Raw genomic sequence first — 23,534 nt, forward strand, 5'->3', positions numbered from 1 at the left:
AACAGAAGATACGTTTTCAATCCCTGCATTTTCAAGTATGCTATGACACAGACTACAACACAAGGCGAATATCATGATCGTGCTTCAGCTAGAGCCAGTACTTGACCCCAGCACTCCCCTGTGCTGCCAGCTGCTATTTCATTCAAAGGCTGCACCACACTTGAGAGGAAAAGACAAGGTTTGGGAATCGACATCCACGATGTCCACCAGAATCACTGCAGCCTCTTTCCAGCCACAACAGTAACAACTGTATGTTACAGTGGCAGCACCGTGCCCATTTCAAAACTTTTCAAAATGAAATAAATATAAATGGGGGTATAAGAAGAAATAATTCAGAAGCAAAAATTGTAAACTTTCACAATTGTAGTGTGATTAAAAAAAAAAAAAAACAACACAAGAAAAAACAACTTTAAATGTAGCAGTCTGAAGATTTCTTCTTATAATCCCTGAAATTTCCTATGATAATTCCACTGTAGAGATTTCCCTTCAATGAGGGCTAACCAGCTCTCCTTACAAGGCTGTTATTTGTTTATTCTAAGATAAGGCCACATTGACTCAATTCCCAGTTTTGGCAAAGATTTTTCTTAAATTCTTTTTTCGTAATACATTTTGTTATAAAAATAAAAATCCTCATCAAATTCCAAACTCCCACATAAAATCCTAGCCTCCCTTGACCAAGCAGCACACCAGCCTATCTACCATCGAACACCAGTACCAATCAAAGCAAAGTTACTAATTGTGAGGGAAGAGCTGATGATGTTGGCCCTGTGTTTGCTAAAAATCCAGAGTAAAATCAGTCAACAGCGATGCATTCTGTCATTTAAAAAGGAAACTGCACAAGTTTCATGGCAGCTATACCAGTAAAGAACATACCCAACCATAAGAGTATTAACCCTTAAAATTATGTCCTATATTATTAATAGCACCATTCATTATTTGAGGACCCTGAATGTTAAGTGTTACACATGCCCTTTTCTTCTCCTTATCTTCTCATAAGGAACACAAGTAATTTTTTACTTCCAAAATTTGACTCCCATTCTTTTTCAGCTTCTTTTGTGGTTTTGAAGGTATGTGCCAAATGATAAAATCTCCCTCATCTTCCAAGTACATTCAAACACTATTAACTAGTTACAAAATTCCCACAGATGAACAGATAGGCACTTAAAATCCACTTAAGGGGTACAGATTGAAGTAAACCTCTAAGAAGGCACTTAAGGAGACTCAGGTTAAAGTGGATCTCATACTGTGTTTACCAACTTACCACTGTCCCTTAGTCATAAAGTCCAGAACACATATCGCATGGGAAACGAAATCTTAGCACAGCTCTCCCAGTGACATGACACTCTCAAATGACTTTGTCAAACTTTTTTTTCCCAAGAATCAGGTTCTGTATTCTTCACATCTTTGTACCTTTTGCTCAGATTAGGAGAAAGAAACCCAAGGAATAACACAGTTCATTGACATAACTATAAAAATGTTAACATTCACAGTTATTTTGGTCTTAATATTTTTCAAATGTATACATTCAATTATATGGTGTTGTTATTCGTTTTCCTAACCACAAGTGCTGGGCAAATTGTACAACAATTGACTGACATTCAAGTAATCCCACCCTGAGAAAATCTGTTACTCTGAAGCTCCCACTCTAATGTACCAAATAAATAGCAAGAGGCTGTACTGCGGCGACAGGGTTTGGCAGATTGTTTTAGCTCATCAATTTCACCACAGCTTTACTCAGGGTAAGCAGACATGTTAAAAAATTGCTTACCCCAGATAAGTGCTAGATGTCTCACTTAAAACCACAAGCAAAGAACCCGTGGGGATTCCAAGGAGATCTCTTTACATCTCCTCACATTGATAAAGAGTTTTCCAGATTAAAACCACAAATAAAATTTGATGCCCACAAGGTTACGTGAACTACAGCATCTGAATTCAGATCAGTATTGAAGGAACAATTAAGTAAAAGGTTTTCACTACCAAGTCTGATTTGTGGAGAAGGTTAACAGAACTGGTGGGTGAATGGATAGTGGGGAAGCATGCCAAAAGGGATGACATGTCAACACGCTCTTCTTGTCAGATTAAGAGCTTGTTCTCTTGTAACAAATACTGTGTCCTAGGACAATCTGCCCAACCTTTGCAATGCATGGAGTTAGTCAGTGCTGGTACTAGAGATTTCTAGTCTTCTCTGCACAGAGCTGGCATTTCTGGTCTGGTTGCCTTCACTTTTTTTCCATGCACCAGGATCTCCAAGACTTCCAGGAGTTTTGAAGAATGCCTCGTGACGTGCAGGACGAACGCTCTTGGGAGTGACAGGAGTCGATGAAGGCTATTTGTGAAACAGAACCAAGGGAATTCAGTAGTTTTTTTTTAATCAAAGTCTACATGCAAGCATGCCTACAAGCTCTCTTCAGTTTGCAAGAAGCCCAGCATCCTGTGCTACTACAGGGAACCATGTCACACAATACATTCAGGAGCTCCACATGAAAAGCTCTGGGCTATCTGCCAGTACGTCACTGCTGGGAAACTGAAAACCTTTATCTCATTTCCAACTTAAGTATATTCACCACTAGTTTGTACTCTTTCATTCTTATGCCAGTCTTGTCCTCTAGCTCAAATGGCTTTTTCCCCTCCTTAATATTTTAGTCAATTCTGTTATTTGCTAACAACAAAACAGATCTAAAATTAGTCTACTAAACCCAGGCCTCTTCTGCTGTAAGCGCCACTCTAATGCTGGTATCTGTAAACAGGTTGACTCTATTACATCCTTTTTGTAAAGCTTGAACAAAATTAACATAAAGTAACATTCATAAAGCTTCCATTTGTCTCTTTTTTATATGGTAGGAAAACACATCACAGACTAAAAAAATGTAAGCTGAAGCAGTGCCAAAACATCACTGTGAATAGTTGTGCACAGCTAACAAAGTGTGACACGACTATTTTATCTCATTAGTTGTACTTCAGATTAATGAGTCCTTCATTTGTGTATTTCTCATTTATATATTAAAAAAATCCCCTACTATGGTAAATTCTCAAAAATATTTGTTGATCTTTAAGAAAGATCAAGTGGATATTACTCAGTTCTGTCAGATGTTGCCACTAAGCTTCCTTTACTTAGTGAGCAGAGATTAGAATGGGGCTGAGGAGGTAACCCAGAACATTACCACCTGTTCTGGACATTTGATTCTGTAATGATGACAAACAATCCTCCCATCTTCCTAATGTGTTTCTGCAGCTCCTGTATGATACGCTTAGAATGCTAGAATCAAACAGGGAAGAAACAAAAAAAAAAAAACAAAAAAAAAAACAACCCAAAGCACTCAGATCTCTGGGAAAACAAGCCCAAAAAAACCTCATTTTTCTTCCTCTGTTCACGTCAGACTTCTAAGATCCTAAAATTCTTGTAAGAATTGGAAACTCACCACTTCACCACTCAGCATGAGATACCTTACACTGGGCTATGTGTTTAACCAAAGACTGTCCCAAGCTCTCCCACCATGACAGATGGACATGTGAATTATGTGGATGACACCACCTCCCAGCCTGCCAACTTGCTGCTCTGGCGCCCAGGCACCAGCCTGCAGCACAAGCTGCCTTCAGTCCCACTGAGTTGGAACTGCATTTTCACTGTCATTCAGTCACCTTTGATGCTTACCTGCTGCAGTTTCAGAAGGGTGACTGGATGCCCCACACACACAGGGGAATCCAGTTTAACAGCACTGCAGGACCTTGCGAGCACAGGTCTCGGATGTGCAGCAGGGTGAGCAGTTTGCTGGGGATCCACTGATGGTGAGGGTGAGGCATTTGGAGTAACCACTGCCGTGGTGCCTATGAAAACAGGCGCTGTCGATGCCAGGCCAGGCATGCTGATATTCATGGAGGCAGCAGCTGAGGAGCCATTGGGAACTGGAGAGAGACGGCTGGGAATTGCAGGTGAACAGACGAGAGGAAAGGAAGCCAAGGCTGCTGATGGCACCATGACACAGGGGACGCTCAGAGAAGGTAACTGGCTTGCAGCCAGCCCGATGGCACCGGGAGCTTGGTTTGCAGAGAACAGGAAATTAAAACTGCTTAGTCCTAAACAAATGGGAAAAACACCAAGGCATTAATACAGCTGACAAATTGGAATTAAGCTAACATAACTTCATATAGAACAGGAGGGACAAGAAAGAAGGAGAGATAGGCTGGCCAGGAAGAAACAAAACTGTGGCTGTTAAGCCAGGCTCTTTTTTCCTACATTCCCCCATGTCCCCCCCTGCTGCCTGTTCATTTTCTCTACATCTGTTCACTTCATTCATACTAAGTACCAACTGCACCTTCCTATGTTCTGCTTCTAACTTGAGTAACAAGCAACAGCTTAGCTAAACAAACTCTTTACGTTAACAAGAACCCCATTCTCTGCTATGTCAAAGTATATACACTGTGTTTTAGCAAGAAAAAATACAATTAGAAAACATCTAGATATACCCCAAAGATGCTCATTTTCCTTAAAACTGCTGAAATATCATTTTGAAAAAGAAGCTGGTTCCCACTTTGTTTGACCTTTCAAAATTCCAAGATCAACATTTTCCAACCAAGCATCTCTATTCTACAAGTTGCTCCAGAAAAGTGAAAGTCCACCGGCCCCATTCTATGCCACAAGGGAATCAAATATTAAAGCAGTAGTCACGAAAATCTCACGTGTGCTGCTCCCAAAAATTAGTCTTTGTCACTGTGCAAGCACAGATGCAAACAAGGATGGAACATGAAATCCTACTGTATTTGCAGATGCTTCCTCCCTCCTGCTGTGTCCATGGACGCTCCCAGCAAACAATTCAGTTTGTGTGGCACAATCCCATTGAGGCATAAGACAAGGAAGTGCAAAGCTTGCAGATGACTGAGTTCACCCTTAGGGAAATGCTGCTGCACTATTCCAGCCACCTTACTGACAAATCTAGACTTCCAGCTACCCTCAGTTTTGAATGTCAGATAGGTGTCTTACTTTGCTGCATGTAATTCAAGCATGCAAAATGCATGCTATTTATTTCTAGTAACATTTAAGTGCCAAAAAAACCCAAAAGCCTCCATTTTCAGAGAAGCAACAATTCACATGGAAGTTAGAGTTATTAAACTACTACAGAGAGCTGCTGACACTTCTTGTGCCAACTATAGACTTCCTGACCTATCTGTAGGTCTCCCTCTTTGAATGCCTCAGTGAACAAATGGAAAGGTTTGAGTGCCTCTAGATCTCACATCTGCCCTTACCAGCAGCAGGCTGAACATAAAGATACTGCGGTACAAAAGGCTGATTGGTGTTTTCTTTAGAGATGTGATCTTTTCCTGGAAAAGGTTCATCAGGGTCTTTATTCTGAGACCATTTTTCTTGCTCCTGAGAATCCAAAGGCTTGGTAGACTTTTTGTCTGCAGTCTCTGGAGCAGCAGGACTTGAGAGGTCAAGATGAAAAGCTTCTAGATGTACAGCAGATGCACAGCCACTTCCTGGAGCAGTGTCTGCCTTAGGCAACTCAACAGGCTTCTAAGCAAAAACAAGAGAGGTAATGAGGAGTCCAAACTGAAGAGCGGTATGATACTCAGACACCTTCCTCAGCTAGAGAATAAAACATGTATCTGTTTCAAATTCATATTCAAACATTGGTACAGGGCCTGACCTCTATTTTCAGTAGTTAAGAGAGCTGAGAAATAGATGCACTTCACTTTCACCATTATCTGCTCTCTCACTAATTTGCTGTGGGCAATACAGAGTGTATTACCATTGTATACTGAGTCTGGAGATTAGGGAGAAAGTACAAATCATACTTTCTGTGGCTCAGTGGAGTAAGCAATCCTGCTGCTGTCTGGGAAAGCCTATGTGAAGAATGGAGAATGAGAAGTAATAGTCACATTGATTTCTTCCCCCCCAGCAGCTTGTTCTGTTAAAGACAATGATTCCAAAGGACAGCTGATCATCACTTCGCAATGCAAAGCAATCACAGTCCGTTTTCTGCTAATACTGCAAAATCATCTCCTAGTAAATGCCTATACTTCCTGACACAGCAGCCACATAATTGTATCAAGATGCTAATTTGTACCCATAACAAGAGAGATATTTCTAATAACACTATACTGGGAAAAAGTTCTCTGCGCCAATAGGAAGCTTAACTGATAAAGAAATTCATTTCTTTACCTTGGGTACTACAAGTGAGATAGGGACATCACTCTGTTCGACAGTCTGCTTTTTAGCAGCTGGTTCTTCATCATCAGTAGGAGCAGAGGGTGATGTGCACCTGTGGGAGCTGCGTTTGTGGCAATTAGCTGGAGGTACAGCACCCTGGGCTTCCGGGGGCAAGGCCTTCTCCTCTGTGCTCCCACCCTCCCTTGAGAGATTCTCCTGAAGACCACCGCACAGCATAAAAAAGGATGATGAGGGGAAACACAGGAAGGGTTGGCTGGGGAGTAAGGGAGGTTTTCCATTCTCTGTCTTGGAGGCTGCTGCACTGGAAGGATGCAGAGCTTGGCTGCTGACCCCTTTTGGCAGCAAAAGGCTTGGCATATCTGCCTGGACCACAGGGAAAACTGCCTGAGATAAAGGGTTAGCACAAAAATCAGAGTCCCCAGGAACTGGAAGAAGGGAGAGAGGTGAGGTTACACTTGGGTTCCTTGCTGCATTGAGTACTGCTTCTGTGGTACAAGCTTTGCTCCTAAAGACAAAATAAAACAAAAAACAAAACACTTAGTACGAAAGTAAACCTGTGTTTTATCCTTACAAGCTACTACATGCCATTCTTGGGCATAAACATGGAAAATTCATGAAAAAACTCCACTTATTTTACACAGTTTACCAGGAGGGTCACTTTTTATTATATCAAATTATAGGGAAGCAGACTCATCAATTGTTTGGCAGAATAATAATGCTTTCAGCTGCACTTGACTGGAGTAGAAAAGGCCATAGGGAGCTACGCCTGGCATCCAGACATGAATTCAAATCGGGATAGATATAGAGAAGACCCACTAATATGACAAGAGAGGTTTTCCATGGAATTGTGATTTGCTCAGCCTAAATAACATGAAAAAGGAGGCAGTAAAGCCCTGTATGAACACACCTGAGATAAAGAAGTACTAATGAAGCAAAGGGACACAATGGAACAAACATAGATACATACATGTTGGCTGTGTATAAGCTCAAGTAGTTAAACAAAGAAAACTTTTAATTAACACAGCAGTAAAATTAGATTGTGATTTGACAGCATAGTAAGGGGAGCAAATAAACAAAGGAGTTTGAGGTGCAAAAGCTTATATCCTTGATTGGTTCTACATTAAGGCTTTCTGCATGTTAAAATGATTCTCCTGAAAAACTACCAAACAAACAAAATCACCAAACACACAAGCAATACTGAGTTTCACATGGCAAACACCAAGCTGAAACAAGACCAGAGTTTTTAAACACCATCTTACCTAGCATCTTCCTCTATCTTCTGCCTGCAGACAGATGCTAGATTTATCGTTTTTGAGCAATATTCATCTGAATTCACAATGCAACCTGAAAAAACAAAGGAACATTCAGTTAATAAGAGGCAGGTTTACTAAGTGTATTTTGATACTGGCCATATAAAATACTGGCTATGGTGTTTCTTCCCTGGCACATTTTTATAATGTCTACTGATCACCTAAAGCCAGAACCTGCAAGATACTTAGAACTCTCAGTCCCACTCAGGAGGTGCTTGAAAACATCATTTCCTGTAACAGGGACCTGTGAAAGGCCCTGTAACTGGGGCTCATATTTAAGAGCTATCTGTTAGAGTGTTACAATATAGTGGAATTTACTAAGAACCATAAATTAAAGCAATCATTTGAGTCGAAATAATCCTTCTATATCTATACCACACTTTAACAGAAGAAGCCACACTATAGTTGCAATTGATGAAGAACATAAACACCAGAAAACAAGCTGCTGATTCAAGGCAGTGTTGCCCAAACCCAGCTCATTTAATTTTAGACACATGCCTGGAAGATCCAAAATACGAGTGGAAATACTGACATCTATCTAAGGTAATGCAGGACTAGGGGAAATGGATCCAAGTTGAAGGAGGAAAGATTTAGGTTGGATTTTAGGGGGAAGTTCTTTACAAGGAGAGTGGTTAGGCCCTGGAACGGGCTGCCCAGGGAGGCTGTGGATGCCCCGTCCTTGGACGTGTTTAAGGCCAGGTTGGACGGGGTCCTGGGCAACCTGATCTAAATGTGTATGTTTGGTGACCCTGCTAGGCAGGGAGGTTGGAACTACATGATCCTTGAGGTCCCTTCCAACCCGGGTGATTCTGTGATTCTGTAATTCACATATATTCACATATACTTTATTAGGCTGTTTCACTTGGTCAACTGCCTTAATGAGTGGGCTTAGATTTGGGCTGATCCAGTAGCACACGAACAAATACACTTCCTTAGAAGTTACCTTGTCTCTCTCGATTTGGGCTGCTGGGCTCAGAGCTGACTTTCCTTTTGGTACCTTCACAGGGCTGTGCACTGTTAAATGAAGCATGACGTGTGAACCTCTGTTTTCCCGTAGCACAGATCTGATATGGGGCACGGGCTCCTCTTCGTGCCTCTGCTGGAGGACCAGATGTTGGGCAGTGCCCTCTTGGCTCACCTGAAGGAATACAGTTTTGTACAAGTCACTCAAAGAACACAGCTCGTTATTTAGACTTTTGCCATGTAACTAAAATTGGCCATAGGAGAAGAGGTAACCTCTATGCCATCCCAAGCCCCATGGCACTAAGTATATCATAGTTGAGTAAGCGTGGGTAAACAAGACAATGGCTTTCCTCTTTTCAGTTCCAAGGTAGCTGCAAGAAGCAGCTACCTTCCAGCATGTATAGCCAGCAAGAAAAAGGGGACAGACTAAGGTACCATTAACGTTTACAACCATGTATGCTTTACTTTTACCTGCTCATAGCACCAGCCTGACACATAGAAAATACAGTAGCACAAGGCCTTCCTTCACACTTGCTTCTAGACAAGAATCAGCAGCTTACAAGAGCTCAGGTCAATCCTCTCTGTTACAGACCTCTTCATGGGGAAATACAAGGCAAGTTCCCTTACCAAGAAAACAACTAATTACCAAGTTATGATAGAAAATACTGAGGTGTTGTAATCCCTAAGACTCACAGAACCACATCTGGAGATGTAGGCATAATCTTCTATTGTTCTACAATTCATCTAGTTAATTATCATTAGATAAGCTTGGTGAAGACAAATTTTGAGCTGGTAAGTGGTTGATAACCACACAATGGTTAATGAATGTCAAGTCATTCTTCACATGCAGAAAACAACCTTTTATAATCTGGAAACAAATGTCAAAAGAAAAGTGGAGAGAGCTACACAATTTACCAGTCTTGCCAGGGAAGTCCACAGGCCCAATCCATTTGAAAGCTGGCTTGCGGCCTCGTTCCTCTGTGACATGAACTTTCTTTATCAAGCATAGGCTGGTAAGAACATTGGCGATATCATACAGCCTTCGTACCTTTGCTAAGAGGAAAGAACAAAAATAGTCAAGACAGTCACATTTGCAATGCATACAGTATGTATTTATGTAGTTATTTCATTCCAGAGTATCATCACCGATTTCACAGGTGAAACAAGTAAAATCAAACTGGGATGGACTCTAGAAACCCCTCTAAAGGCTGCCATGCCAGTTCCCACTTCCACCTGCTTGTCATCACTCATTTTATTTTAGCTGAGCATCCAGCCTACCTCATTTTGATGGAAATGATTTAGGGAGTGATTACATCATTGGATGACCAGAAAAGGCAGCAACTTCAATAAAGGGAAAAAGCAACACATAAAGAAACTTGTGCACAGTTGATTGTATATTCACAATCTCAAAAACAAAACACTCCTAGAAAAAAATCTCTGAGACTCCAATAAATAACATTTCTGAGCTGGATACAGTACACATATCCACTGCTCACCTAAAATTCTTTCATTTCTCCTGGCATCTGAAATAGCATTTTAAGACTGAATTAGTGATACATCATTTTGAAAATGCAAAATGATTTGCTAATGCTGTTTTTGTCAAGTTATCCGAGAGATCTAAGTACCAAACTCCACTAACTGGAAACAAAACTATGCTATCTAGCTGTGAAAGACTTCTGGGGTGAAAAGGAGAAGTAACAAACTTCTGCAGAGAAAACACGAACACCATTCAATTCAACACATTTCATTTCAGTAAGTCTTGAAACACATCATTCAGAAAGGAAGAGGAAATAAGGTATAAAGAATTAAACCCAGAAACCCAATTTTCCCATATTGTGAAGCTAAAACTTTAAGATGATTATTAAATTGATGCTTCTCACTCCAAGGTCTATTTACAGAAACTACTGTTTCCAGTCAATAGAACCCAAACTATATTTTGGCAAAAGATTCCTGACCTGTTCTTGCTGTTACCTACTGGTGTCAATCCAAACATGCCCCTTTTCCTAACTCACTATCTGATCTGTCTCTCAACAGCCAGCTTACTTTTAAACTTGCTGTAGTCCACCGTATCCTGGTTTTCTTCTATCAATATCTTCGCTGCGATGTCCAGAGTGACTATCTTGGTCTTGGAGACAAGGAACAGCATGACAAACTTTTGGCTCATAATCCGCAAGGACTTGTCCTTTCTGCTGTTTGCAGATGCTGTGTTACAAATAACACCCAAGCCTCTTAGCATATGTCATCCATCACAGCCAGAAAACTAATAAGTAGGTTTCTCACACATAAAAGGAGTAAAGTATTTTCTTGTCTGGAAGCAGAAATCTTTTGAAAGGCAGAAAATAACTGAATAACGCAGACAGAAGCCTCTCTTCAAAAGACAATACAAATTAAAGCTTACAGAAATAGCCTTTAGAAAGACAGATTCCAAAGCTGATTCTCCACTGTATTACACAGTTCTGTGCAATTATCATTTCAATGCACTTCAGAACTTAAGCACTACGCATTATAAGGAGAACGTGTAAATACTGGACAAATGGAATATGGCACCTTCTGTCAAAACAATGCCTTTATTGCCAGGTATGGGTGGGGAAAAAAGGACTGGTGCATCTTGCAGAGGTTCCTGCCAGCCCAACGAGAAAAGGTTGACATTTGATTGTAGGCTGTCCTGACACCAATGCTAGGGGTAGGACAGGAGGATGAATTCAGTCACCTACACAGTGAAGTCAGCATCCTTTTGTAAAAAGTAACTTTTTACCATTTAATTTAGAAGAATAGCAAGGGAAAAGGTCACACAGTAAGCAGGAGAAAGAGACCTATATCTGTATCTCACATCGAAGCACTAGTTATCTTACCGGATGTGCAATCTGGTTCTGCAAAGTCAAGTAATGCTCTGTCTTGTGAGTCTGCCACCGCTTCCTTTTTCTGCTCTCCAGATTTGTACTCTGTGTCCTGTTCCTTGTACTGGGAGGTCACTAGCTCTCCATACTGCAGCTCCCCTGCTTCCTGAAGCGTTTTCAGAGTCTGACTTAGGTTGTGCCGCCCGTGCCAACAGTACTGGTTCTTGGCCACACGGCTAACCAAGTGCAATGACTCCAGCACATTCACTATATCATAAATCCGTCTCCTCCCGACTCCTGTTTTAAGAGGGGAAAATGAAAGAGACATTGATGCTTGTTTTAACATGCTCTTCAGCAGAAGCAGAACAAAGAACTGGCTGTTCTCGACACTGAGTATTCACAAAGCATCTTTCACTTGTTCTCCTGAACATATTACATTAGACCCACCCAAATGTGCAAAATCAAAACCTATGCATGACTGTGGTATGATGCTTTCTGTCTGTTCAGCAGATACAAACCCAACCATAGCTTCATCTTGAACCACTGACACTTACATGAACTAGCTGCAGATTGTCCAGCTTCACTCAGACTTAACTATACTGTCCTAAGGTTTGCAGAGCACTTTGGCCCTTCTTTTCAGAGTGTTCTTTTCAGGAGTTTAGGCATGGACCTGCCTAAAAGCATGTGTGTCAGGAAGGGCAGGAAAGGGTCTAAGCCCAGCACTGACACAGGGTAGATATAAAATCTTACACCTGCAGTGGAAACAAGTCCTCGGCGAAAACCAGGTCTGCACCATTGGGAAATCTACAAAGTAACACCCATTAGAGTTCAGCAAAGCTGGGGACTGTATATGAAAAGGCTGCTGGCTCCACTTGCTATCCCAGGTACTGCCCTCCAGTGCTGTTTGAAGCATGGTGGTAGGTATGACACAGTGTACAATACACTATTGGCAGCAGGTGCACCTGAAATCCCATAACTGTTAGCATTAGCTGAGCAGAACACGTGCTAGCCAAAGGCAAAGGTTTTGAAAGACTTCTCTGCAGAAGGCAAGGCCTTGATGCATCTGATGCATCTGTTTACCCATCTGCATGATATGGATAACACAACTTCAAATGGATGTTAAAACAAACAATTCATTAATATTTCCAAGAGTACAGGCATCTTGGAGTGAAAGATACTCCAGATAAGAGTTTGATAAGAGATAAAATTTTGGTGCCCATCATACACCAGAAGCAAAATTTCTTGTCTTGAGGAAGGCAAGGCAACACCACTCCCAACATGAGTAAAGCACTACTCCTGTGCAGCTACACAAAGTTAGAAAATCAGAGTTATGGGCAAATATATAAGGGAATATCTGCCACATTTAGAAGAATAATTCCTTTAAGTAGTAATTTATTTCACTGTTTACTTGATGTGAGTTCTCTCTTATTTCCACTTCCCATTGCAAAGGTACCAAAATGAACTTTTTTACTAGTCTCAGAGAACACTGCTCAAGGATCTTCCTACCATTCACAAAGGATATCATTTTTCCGTCCCCTTTCCTTTCAAAACAGATGCATTTCATTCTTGCTACCTCTTTTCTGTTACACAGCCACATTCTAAACTGAGGTAATTTATTTAAAGATGACTTTGTACAGTCCTTCCTATTTAAGAGACAACCTCTCCAACAGATCTGCATCCTTTCATTACTGGTGTGATTTGAGTCCTCTCTCCCAAGTTCTATTACCTTTCTCAAAAAATTTCATTAATTTTTACTTAAGACCAAACCTGAAAACAAGACCCAGAAAACAGACTATTTGATGCAGTCTCACTACCTCAGTACAACACACTTCCTCACTCCACTTTTGCAGGTCTCCTGGCAACCTGTCCTCACCAGACAATATTTAAAGCTAAGATAACTGACAAACAACGGATGGTATGTCAGGTATGTACTTAAGTTATGAAGTACCGATTCCCCAATTAATTTCCTACACCTACTTGTTTGCAACTGTAAGGCTGCCCTGTGTGATCATTCACCCCATTTTTGCAGGTATACTTACCAAGAATTGAAGCCACTTCATCCAAAGAAATTGTAGTTTTTTCTGTTGACAATGGATAACTTGGATAGCGAGCTAGAAACTTCCGGCACAAGAGTCCTAAGCTTTTCTGTTTTCTGCTGGGCCTTTGCTTTTCAAATTCATCAACCGTGCCATCATCTACCATATCATACTGTTAAAATACAAACATTAAGCCTTTAGTGCAGGTGTTCAGAAATAAGGCATAGTCAAGGAAGGTATATTTCAGACGACAGCAATATTCAGACTTTCTAATGTGAGCTTCTTGCAAGAGCAAAGCACTTGGGTGACACACATCTGCTTGCATGCTCTTTAATCCAACACACAAGACCTGTAATGAAAAACTCTTACCTGCAAATTCATGCAATAATGTTGTGCATAAACAAACAAAACATAAGAAACTCTAAACTAGCAGATAAGAACTTAGAAGGAACAATTCTGTTTGAGAGAGGAAGAGAAATATTTTCTTTAACACCTCTGGATCTAATAAATCCATAAAAGATGAACAAACCATCAAACAGCTCCTGTGAAACCACTTTCAGGAGATATTACTGCCCTTCACAGCAGTTAACTTGAAGGAACTGGGCTGGCTGGCGTGGGGAAGAAGGGCAAATATGATACCAAGAGGCTATAAAAGGCACTACCCAGCTTTAAACTTAGTTACGCTGTTAGTTTAAGGGAACTTTGTAGGCTGGTGTGAACTGGCAGCTTTTCTTCTAATACAGTTTGGAAAATAGCTTCAGGAGAACTTAAATGTGATGGTTTCACCGCTGTAAGCTCTACTTCTTCCACTGTCCTCACAGATCAATTCATCTTCAGGTTCCTGAGTGGTCCCAAGTCAGTCACTGGTAAGAGAGCTACCTTCAGTCTTTGAAATTCACACTGGTCAAGTAGTGCTGTACTCGCAACTGCCCTTGGAAATGTTTTGAAATACTGTGATTTCCTATAGAAGAGCCAAGGACTAATGCTCAGTTAAAAGAAGGTCTCAGCTGTGACTAAACATATTCTGAGTCTTACCTGTAACGAGTCAGGTATGTCATTCTGCTCACTGTTTTCTATAGGCCTGAAGAGCTCTTTCTTCTTTTCCCTGTCCCTCATATCAGGGCTAGCAGCACTAATGAGCATCTTCAGGTTAGCAGTGGGGGTCCAAGGGTCAGCCTGAGGTCTGTCAATGAGCTTAACAGGTGTCATTGGGTTTCTGTCCGGGGTGCAGCCCTTCTGCTTTGATAAGTCAACTGGATCGTTCTTAATGGGAGTCTTTGGGGCCATCCTGGATCGATCAAGTATATTTTCCTATTAAAAAAGGAAAGACAACAGTTTGACAATCAATTTCATTTGCTCTTACGAAGGTAATCTTAGGTGAGTCATGCCTTGGCACTCACCACTGTATTTAGTGCAGTTCTTCTGCATTCACTGGAAGCAGTGAAATATTCTGTGCGATAGTATACAAGACACAACCCTGAATTACAGAAACTGAGGTCAAGCAGTCAAACTTGGCCTATGCTTTTAAGTTCCATTATTACAAGACAGCATTGCCCATGAACATAAATAACCAGATTGGATTGAAAGAATGCATTGGTCACATTACACTTGAAACGAAAATACGAGGTTCTGCTTGAAAAGTCTCCAATGAAAAGCCATGCTGGGAACGCAGCTTGGGCTGTCAGGAACATAACACTGAAATGAACTTCACATGCAAGGGGACCAAGCTTTACATCCATTCTATCCGCTGCTCAGAACTACAAAGAACTCAATAACCACATTCCTTGACCACAGCTGGGAGCTGCCAGAAGGAAAAGTCTAAGGTGTAAGCTGATTTTCATCATTCCTTGAATGAAGCGAAGCTCAATTCCCTCCAGTCTCTAGCTGCAACCCAACCTTCTCTCATCTTCAGGGCCAGACTCCTTATCTCTGCCCTTACTGTGAGAACCCCCACTGCTGACCAATAACTAGCTGAAAGGAATTCATTCCAGAAAGCATCAGTGGCACGGAGAGACCAGCTTCTGAGCTACAGAAGACAGTGTTTCACTGCAGCCTGTGGATGCAAGCAGGTCACAAAGGCTGAAGGAATGAGAATCTACATTTCCGCTTAATTGTGTTTCAAAATGAGTTGAATTTTAAAAGCTCATTTAGATTGAATTTTTTTTTTTTTTTTTTTTTTTTTACTATAAGGGTGGGGAAGCACACTGCAAAAAGGTCGCCCAGAGAGGTGGCAGAAGCCCTGGAAGAAACACTCAAGGCCAGGTTGGATGGGGCTCTGAACAGTGTGATGTGTCCCAGTTCACTGCAGGGGAGTTGGACTAGATGGCCTTTAACGGTCTCTTCCAACTCAAAGGATTAAATGATTCTAATAACTTGTTCAAGTTTTGCTGTTTATCAGGTACAGTTCAGCTATCACTAGCAAGGTGACTCCAAATACCACTTCATGAAGTCCAATCCAGCCAGAAAACGCAACTAAAGCTGGCTTTTACCAGGAGCAGCTCTGCAACATTCAGTGTGAGGATCAATCTGGCCCATCAAAAGCACTGCGTTCTGAGCAACGATAGGGAATATTTGTGCGTACATTTATCTATGAATATCCCACAATGAGATAATAAGTATCTCCTTTTCCAGTTAACAGCAGCCAGCTGTAACTGTGACAAATAGGGGTGAATTTAGAGGCGACAGTGCTTCTTGGACTACATACTTACATAGAGCTGGCACTCAGTATGTTCTTGCAAGTTCCCATCTGGCAACAAATCAACACTTTGCAGCAGAGGAAGTCCCTTTCCCCTCATGTTTCTGTTCACCATGACTGGTGCCAGCAGGACTGCAGTGAGGGCCACCGGAGAACCCGCGATTCCCCTACCTCAAACATCCGTCCTTGTGCAGATATTGCAAAGGAGTAGCGGCAGCATTACTGCGAGATGCACACATCCATTCCGCTATCAGCCTCCCACACCCTGACGTCTGGAATGTCACAACTGCCCGTTGAGGTGAGCAGCCAGACTGATGAAAGCCCAGGTTCACCTTGATCCAAGGAGAGATGGCTCAGAGCGCAAGAGGGCTGCAGGTTAACCCGGGATGCACACAGGAGCGGGCACGTCTGCGAAGGAGCAGGAGCATAACGCGGCCCTCAGAGCGCCGGCCGGCCCTGGCAGGGGGCAGCGGCCCAGGCCCGGCTCGGAGTCGCCGAGGGACACACCGCCGCACGGAGCGCTCCGTCCCGCGGCCCCGGGGGAGGACGGCGGTCCCGCTCCCGTCGAGCAGCACGACCCGCTCCGTTGCCGCGGCACGCCCGCAGGCGATTGGCATCCCGGGGCCGGCGGCGCGGCCAAAGCCCCAGACGAGCGTCGAACTCCGTATCGAGGCAGAGCCGGGACCCCTCCCGGGGAGCAGCGCCGCAGTGCCGCCCCCGCCCGCTGACAGCGCCCCGGGCAGGTGAGCGCCGCGCCCCGCGGTACACGCGTAGGGCCGCACCGCGCCTCACTCACCTTCTGCGCCGCCTCCGCCTCGGCGCGGCCTCGGCGGCTCGGCCGGACGGCCGCCAGGTCCCGCAGACTCAGGACGTTCGCCTCCATCTGCACAGAGAGAAGGCGCCTTCACGCCGGCCCTTAAGGGCAGCCCGCCCCGCCGGAGGGGGTTGGACGGGCGCGGGGCCGAGCGCGGCAGGAGGGCGCCCGGTGCCGGCGCGGCCTCACCTCGGCAGCGGCTGGGGCAGGGCCGGGGCCGTACCGCCCGCCCGCCCGCCGCTCCCGCCAGGCGCCGCAGTCCCCGCGCTGGCGCCCTCAGCCATCGCTTGCGCGATCCGGCCAATCACGCGCGGCCTGCCGGGGAGCGCCGGCCGCACCGCCGGCCAATCAGAACGCGGACGAGCGGCGCGCGGCAGCGCGGGACGAGGATCCCGCCCGCGCGGGGCCGCTTCGCTCCTTTTTTCTTCGCGCGGGCGCCGGCGGCCCTCCCCTCCCCTCCCCCCGGCTCCTCCGCCCGAACGGCCGCGGGCGGCGCGGGGCAGCGGGAAGGCGCGCGCGGAGTTGGATCTGTGCTACAGTGGCCGGACGGGCACAAAGCTGGGGGAAAAGTGAAGGGAAAAGTACCCCAGTGACAGCTCTCTGCTCCGCTCTGAGCGGGAGATTCCTTCCCTAGCGATATTCAATGTGCGGTGCAATTCAGCTATCTTTTTAAGCCGAGTTTGGGCTGAAGATAACTTTTCCTGTGCTGGCGGCAGTGCTTGCTGCATCGCTGCTGCCCGGCTCTGTTGCGGGGGGGGAGGGGGAGCGGTCCTTCACCGAGCGCCCGGGCCTCAGGATTGAGTACCACAGAAAGAAGACTTCGGAGATAACGTATAAAATGTGTAACGATTCGTATTTGTTACTTCGCGAGGAATAAAAAGAAGCTTTTCTAATAGGGTAACAGGTAAACATCGAGCCTCTGGCACCAGCTTTAATTTTAAACCGCTCTCTGCCATTAGAGCGACGTGCGGCGTTGTGATGCACGCATTACCTGCATCCAGCGCCCCAGCTCGGCTCAGGGTGGGACGGCCGCTGGTGGGGGTGGGCACAGGGAGATCCTCACCAGTCACCGGTAAGGGAAAGACATATTGATAGGTGGGGCGGGGGAATTTGATTTATTACCAATTAATAAATAACAGAGCTGGGCAGCGAGAACTAAAAGCAAAATCTAACCATGTTCCCCCCACTGCTGTTTGCTTCCAGGCTTGTATGAGTGGTACCTGGATTAATGCATGTATTTTTCTATTTAATGTGAACATAATTGAAAAGTAAATATTCCCATCAATTTCATTCACTTTGTTTCTAGACATGAAAATACAGTACTCTGTGCAGAGCATTGGAGCAGGTGCTCACAGAAGTAGGGGAGCCTCCCTGCCTGGTAATATTGAGGAGACATGTGGATGTGGCTCCGAGGGACCTGTTTTAGTGACTGGAATGGGTAGGTCAGACTGATGGTTGGACCTGATGATCTTGAAGGTCTTTTTGAGCCCAAGTGTTTCTACGAGCTCCAGATGCCTTGCTTCAGGAATTTCCATTGCCTTGTTCAGGTGTAGCCTTGCTGGAGGTCACGGCTGCCATTCACAGGAGGCAAACAGCTCTGCCCGGTGGGCAGTGCACCAGGGCATTCAGCTGGCCTGGGAAATCCCTCTGAAAGCTGAGTGACTGGTGAGGCTATGCCTCGATGCTGTTAGGAGTCGGAACTCAAGTAACCTGCCAAAGGTCACATAAGGAAGCAGGTAGCTCACTGAATCACATCTCTTTAATCAGGCTTGCACCTGAAAATCACTTCCAGCTGGTGCTGTTAGAGTGCTGACTTTCACAAAGGTAGCATTACACCTCCAACGATTACTGGATGGTGAAATTAAATTGTTATTAATGATCAGCTCTTTGTACAATTACAATTTCATTACTCTGCTCTGAATGAGATATAGTTTGCTTAATGTCCCGTAGCATAAACCTTCTTTGCTAGGGTTATAGATAGATGACTTTTCAGCAGAAAGATGCAAACAAAGAATCAGTGTTTAATTGTTTAACTAAGAATGTTTAATGTAATAATTATTAAAACAATTACTAAAGTATTACATAGTGAGACTAGAAAGCCATAGGGATTGTTGGCAGAAACCTTGTCTTCCTGGGTAGACCATAACATCTTTACCCTGGACAACCCTCAATCTAAAAGATAAGGAGTTTGGGATGTATATTGGGATATATGGCTTCCATGTCATAGACACACAGTACATTTTTCTCTGCCTTGACAGATTACCTTTAGTAAAAGTGCCTTAGTACCTCTGCTTAACTTGTTTAGATTCAACCTGAGATAAATCAGAAGCTCGTAGTATAAGATGCTATTTAGGCATGAGACCATACCTCCCACTGACTCAACTTAAATTCTGGAATTGTTTCTGCTGTGGAATATCGATGAAGTACACAACCATACAGCCATTTCTGCCTAACATTCACAGAAAAAGCCTTGCTGTTCCATAAGACTGTCAGTAGTTTAACAGAAAGAAGGATGCACTCTGTGCTGCAAATATTCAAAACTGCTCTCTAGTGATTGTTTGCTACTATTTCATTGTATAAGATATCTCAACAGCACTAGTTTCCTCCATGGACCTACCACCTGAAAGTTTGGCTTGTTGAATTAGCAGTGAAAGAGGCTGCCAAGTCTCTTCTTACAGATGAATGGTTTTCCTCCTGATTTCAGTCCAAAACCAGGACAGCAGTCCTCCCTCAATCACTTTAAAATTTCTCTTGAGACCAAATGTGGAAAACATGGGTTTGAAAAGTAGGCTGTTACCTGAAAATGATGGATGTAAATGCTATAACAGAAGTCTCAGTATCACCCCAGCAGTGTGATTCTGTAAGAACATTTGCAGTCAGTGGTGAACTCTATCCACAAAGCATCTTCTGATGGAGGAACAAAATCAAGAGATGGATGAGCAAGAAGAAAAACAAAGTCCTGTACTTCTTAGCTTTCTAGTGCAGCAGTCCTGGCAAAGACTGCCATGCACACTCCCCGCTCATTTCATTACCCTGCCCAGTGTGCTTCGATCTTGTATGGTTGTCCCCAGATTATAAATCCTGAGGGACCATTAGATCATCTGATCTGACCTCTTGTGTTTTGCAGGCTATTAAATTTCGTTCATTACCCTTGTATTGATCTAAAGGTCTTTTGCCTGGCTACAGCTTGTGTTCCAGTGATGCCTGTGGTATTGATCTGAAGACAACAAAAGACTGTGAATTCATCATTTCCACTCTTATTAGTTTAAATATTATCCCATTCTCCCTATTAATTTTTTTCCCCTTACTTCTAATTTTATTTTGTCTTATTTCAGTTTCAAGCCATTACGTTCCTGTTGGGATTTTTGATGCTAGACTGCAGTACATTTCAAGCACTCCTTTTTTCCTATGTGAATGTTGGAACCATAAGCCAGTAACAAACTCAGAACGACAGCCTTTGTTTCTCTCTAAAAGCCATTTTCTGGTGCTCTCAAATGAATTTTTTTTTTTTTTATCAGATTCTCCATTTTTCCTGCACATATTTTTAAAATACAGATATCTCAGCTTTCTACTGTATTAAAAATCATTGCCCACTCCTAATCTACACTCTTTAGAAAACTGTATGCGAGAAGGTTCTCCTTCACCAGAAGAAAATACGAAACTTTATAGAGGTTTGTAATTTTATTTGGAAGTCCTTAATTTTTCACAAAGCAAATTATCAGATGAAATGTATGTATCAATCAAAGTATACACTTTCATTTCTTCAGCTACCATCCTTCCATGAAGATCTTAGTTTTGATAGATTTAGCACTTCAGTCAAGATGATTAAAAGGCTGCTCTGCTCCTTGCTTCCAATGCAGAGACTGCACTATCCCTACTTATACAGCACTGCAGCCAGAGCTCATTAATAACTGATTGTCACCTATGGGCTTTAGATCTTTCACAGTCGCTGCTCTGTAGCCCCACAGCTATTCAGGGGACCTGCATTGCCCCTTCCTAGATGAATAATGTGAGCATGTACAAATGTTTCCTGTTTGCAAATTGCTCTTCTCATCAAGCTACCCATATTCCTCTATGACAACTCTTCTCATCTGCGACTTTTATCAGTTTTTTTTTTTTTGTCTGCAAATTTTGCACCTGCTGGGAAGACAGCAGATATGGCTCTTTGTTTGCAGTATATCTTCAATGCTTATTGCTTTGGCAAGTTATCACATGTCACTGAAACTCTCACCAGATTCTCATGTAGTACGGAGAACTACTGCTCCCTCATATTCCATGTGTGCTGTGTTTATGTGGCCTATCTGGTGCCAGTGCCTGAAGGTACGGCTACCAAAATATGAAGAAAATCTCTTCTTAATAGGCAAAACTGGGGAAAAGCTCTTCTGTTTACAGGACTGAGGAAGCTCTTAGGTATTTGTAAGGAATTGATCAGATTTAAATTTGAAGTGAAAGGGCACCTTAGGCAGACTTCAGCCTCCAAGAATAGATAGTTATTGTGAAAAAGGCCTCCACATTGTGACCACCACATCCCAGAAAATGAATCTGCTGGGGAAGAAGCACAGTAGGTTCTGCAACTGAATGGTTCCCATTAGCTAGGAAGGAAGTAGGCCAGAGCCTAGGCTGGGCCACTGCCCCTCCCCAGCAGCTGTATTTACTGGCAGTATCTAGCTTGAGACTGGTACATACAGACAACAGGAGAAAACAGGGACAAAGCTGAACCCCTCAACCTAGGTATCTGGAAGTGTTTATCTGTTTAAGATGGAGCCTGGTGCAACTGTCTTTGGAGCAACTGAACTTCTGGGTATGTCTTGAACCAGAAAGCGTATGCCACTCAGACAGCCCAGTGGCAATGTGTTATGTTGTCTGAAGGTTTAGGTTTCAGAAGTGCTTTTCTTGGCTCTTGAGCTCAAGCTGCTGTCATCTGACCCTGCACCCAGGCTTATAAACCTTATTGTAGTGAAGAACAGCTTCTTATTATGAACATACTTTTTAGCCTCTTTCCTTCCATTGTAAGTGGAATATTGGTCTGAGCTACCATTGCTTCTGTCATTTTTTTTTCTTCCTTGCCCTAACTCTTTCTTTTTGCCCCAAGCTTTCCTGTGCTTGCCCTATATCTATTCTACTACACAAAGGAGTATTCCACCTGATTTTCAATTTCAATTTCAGTCCTTGCAGTCTGAGCAGAGACAGCTCTGTGCTTCTGTAGGTCACTAACTGCAATCTGGCAAAGCAGCAGTATTTACTAGCTGGACTGCTTCCACCAAAGCATTGCTTCCAGGCTGTGGTATGGAACAATACAGGTGCACTCATGCAGTGCAGTCCCTGGAATAATAAACTAGTGCTGGGCTGGTTCTGCCACAGAGCCCTATGAAGTGTCTCTACTTGCAGCGAGGTCAGGCTGTAATCCAGATAAATTGCCAATATGTAACTGAGCAGAGGTGACTATATATCTGAAGTCTCCTATGACTGCATTTTTGAAAATAGTGACACTGAAAGAAAGCAACAGTTCAGCATTGCATTTGATAGACAGCTGGAGCTTATTTGACCTGGAAAGGGAGGAGGACATTTAGCACCTTACAGGAGCAAGCCCTCTTGGTATTTGTGAGGATTTAGTATTATACTTACAGTGCACTTGAAGGAAAATAGAAGCCAACTGAAACTTATGGTTGGCACATCAAGGCTGTGATTTAATGAAATTTGTTCCATGATATGAAAGAAGGCTCTTGGAAGTGGAATGAATTGAAATACCTATGTGTAATGGTCCTGTCAGGGCTAGAGAACAGAATAACATTGTTATGATATAAGTTGCATGGGCTATATTTATATTACAAAATCTCTCTTAAAAATTGCTTTCAGTGCTCTTCAATTTCTCTGATATTTGTAAGCCAAGAGTAATATTTTCCTCTTTCTCTGATGTATGAATGTGGATGATTTGAAAGAGGTCAGCTAATGCCATAGAATAATACCAGAACCCTACCCCAATGGGCTTTAAAATGCCACCATAGAGTAAAGCTGTGAGTCTCTTTTAAATAAAAGCCAAGTACCATTTGTCTGTTGTTCAAGACATGCCCTACAATCCTCACAAATCAACTGAGGAACTGCTAAGAGCTTGGTGTAGTTTTAGGCATGACTTTCTGCAACAGCTCTCAATCACAGTGGAAGTGATTGAATGTAGTTCTAATTTACAAACTCAGAAAGACTGCCTACCCTCTAAACAGTTCCTTTTGTGTTTCCCTTTTTGCATTTCATGCTTGGATACACTACAGGGAAATCCACAGGAAAATCTCCTTTCTCATCAACCAGTCACATTTTCAAGTGAATCAGTTTTTCACTTATTTTGTTCGTTAACAAGTGTTTAAGCCTGATGTAGTCTTTTTGAAACAGATGGAGAGTAAGACTTTCTCATAGAGCATTTGGAATGTATTTTGAGCCACGCTTTACTAGAAAGATTCTCAAATTCACTTGCAGAATCACAGAATGGCTTGAGTTGGAAGGCAGCTGGAAGACCTTCCAGTTTCACCCCCTGCTATGGGCAGGGACCCTTCCCACCAGCTCGGGTGGCCCAGGGCCCCATCCAACCTGGCCTTGAAACCTCCAGGGATGGACCAGCCACAGCTTCCCTGGGCAACCTGTTCCAGTGTTTCACCACCCTCACAGTAACAAGTTTCTTTAATTTAAACCTACTTAATTTAAACTTATTATCTTTTAGT

The 23,534-nt window shown here is 43.2% G+C and overlaps 1 protein-coding gene across 2 annotated transcripts; it reads right to left on the reverse strand.

The window, feature by feature from the left end:
• Positions 1–1,402: 1,402 nt before the first annotated feature.
• E2F7 (E2F transcription factor 7) lies at positions 1,403–17,017 on the reverse strand. 2 transcript variants are annotated; one of them, XM_048930460.1, is made up of 12 exons: positions 16,807–17,017; positions 14,351–14,626; positions 13,319–13,487; positions 11,295–11,576; positions 10,486–10,644; positions 9,358–9,495; positions 8,423–8,617; positions 7,429–7,513; positions 6,161–6,674; positions 5,242–5,512; positions 3,653–4,074; positions 1,403–2,326 (listed from the first exon to the last, which is right to left on the reverse strand). In XM_048930460.1, exons 1-12 carry the CDS (start codon positions 16,891–16,893, stop codon positions 2,150–2,152), a joined length of 2,775 nt encoding a protein of 924 aa, XP_048786417.1. In that variant the 5' UTR covers positions 16,894–17,017; the 3' UTR covers positions 1,403–2,149. The 2 variants fall into 2 exon arrangements, with proteins under 2 accessions (XP_048786417.1, XP_048786425.1); XM_048930468.1 differs by lacking the exon at positions 16,807–17,017 and adding an exon at positions 16,182–16,430.
• Between the last annotated feature and the right edge of the window lie 6,517 nt (positions 17,018–23,534).

This window comes from Lagopus muta, chromosome 1 (assembly GCF_023343835.1).
Source record: "Lagopus muta isolate bLagMut1 chromosome 1, bLagMut1 primary, whole genome shotgun sequence".
In the NCBI taxonomy this organism is placed as follows: Eukaryota; Metazoa; Chordata; class Aves; order Galliformes; family Phasianidae; genus Lagopus; species Lagopus muta.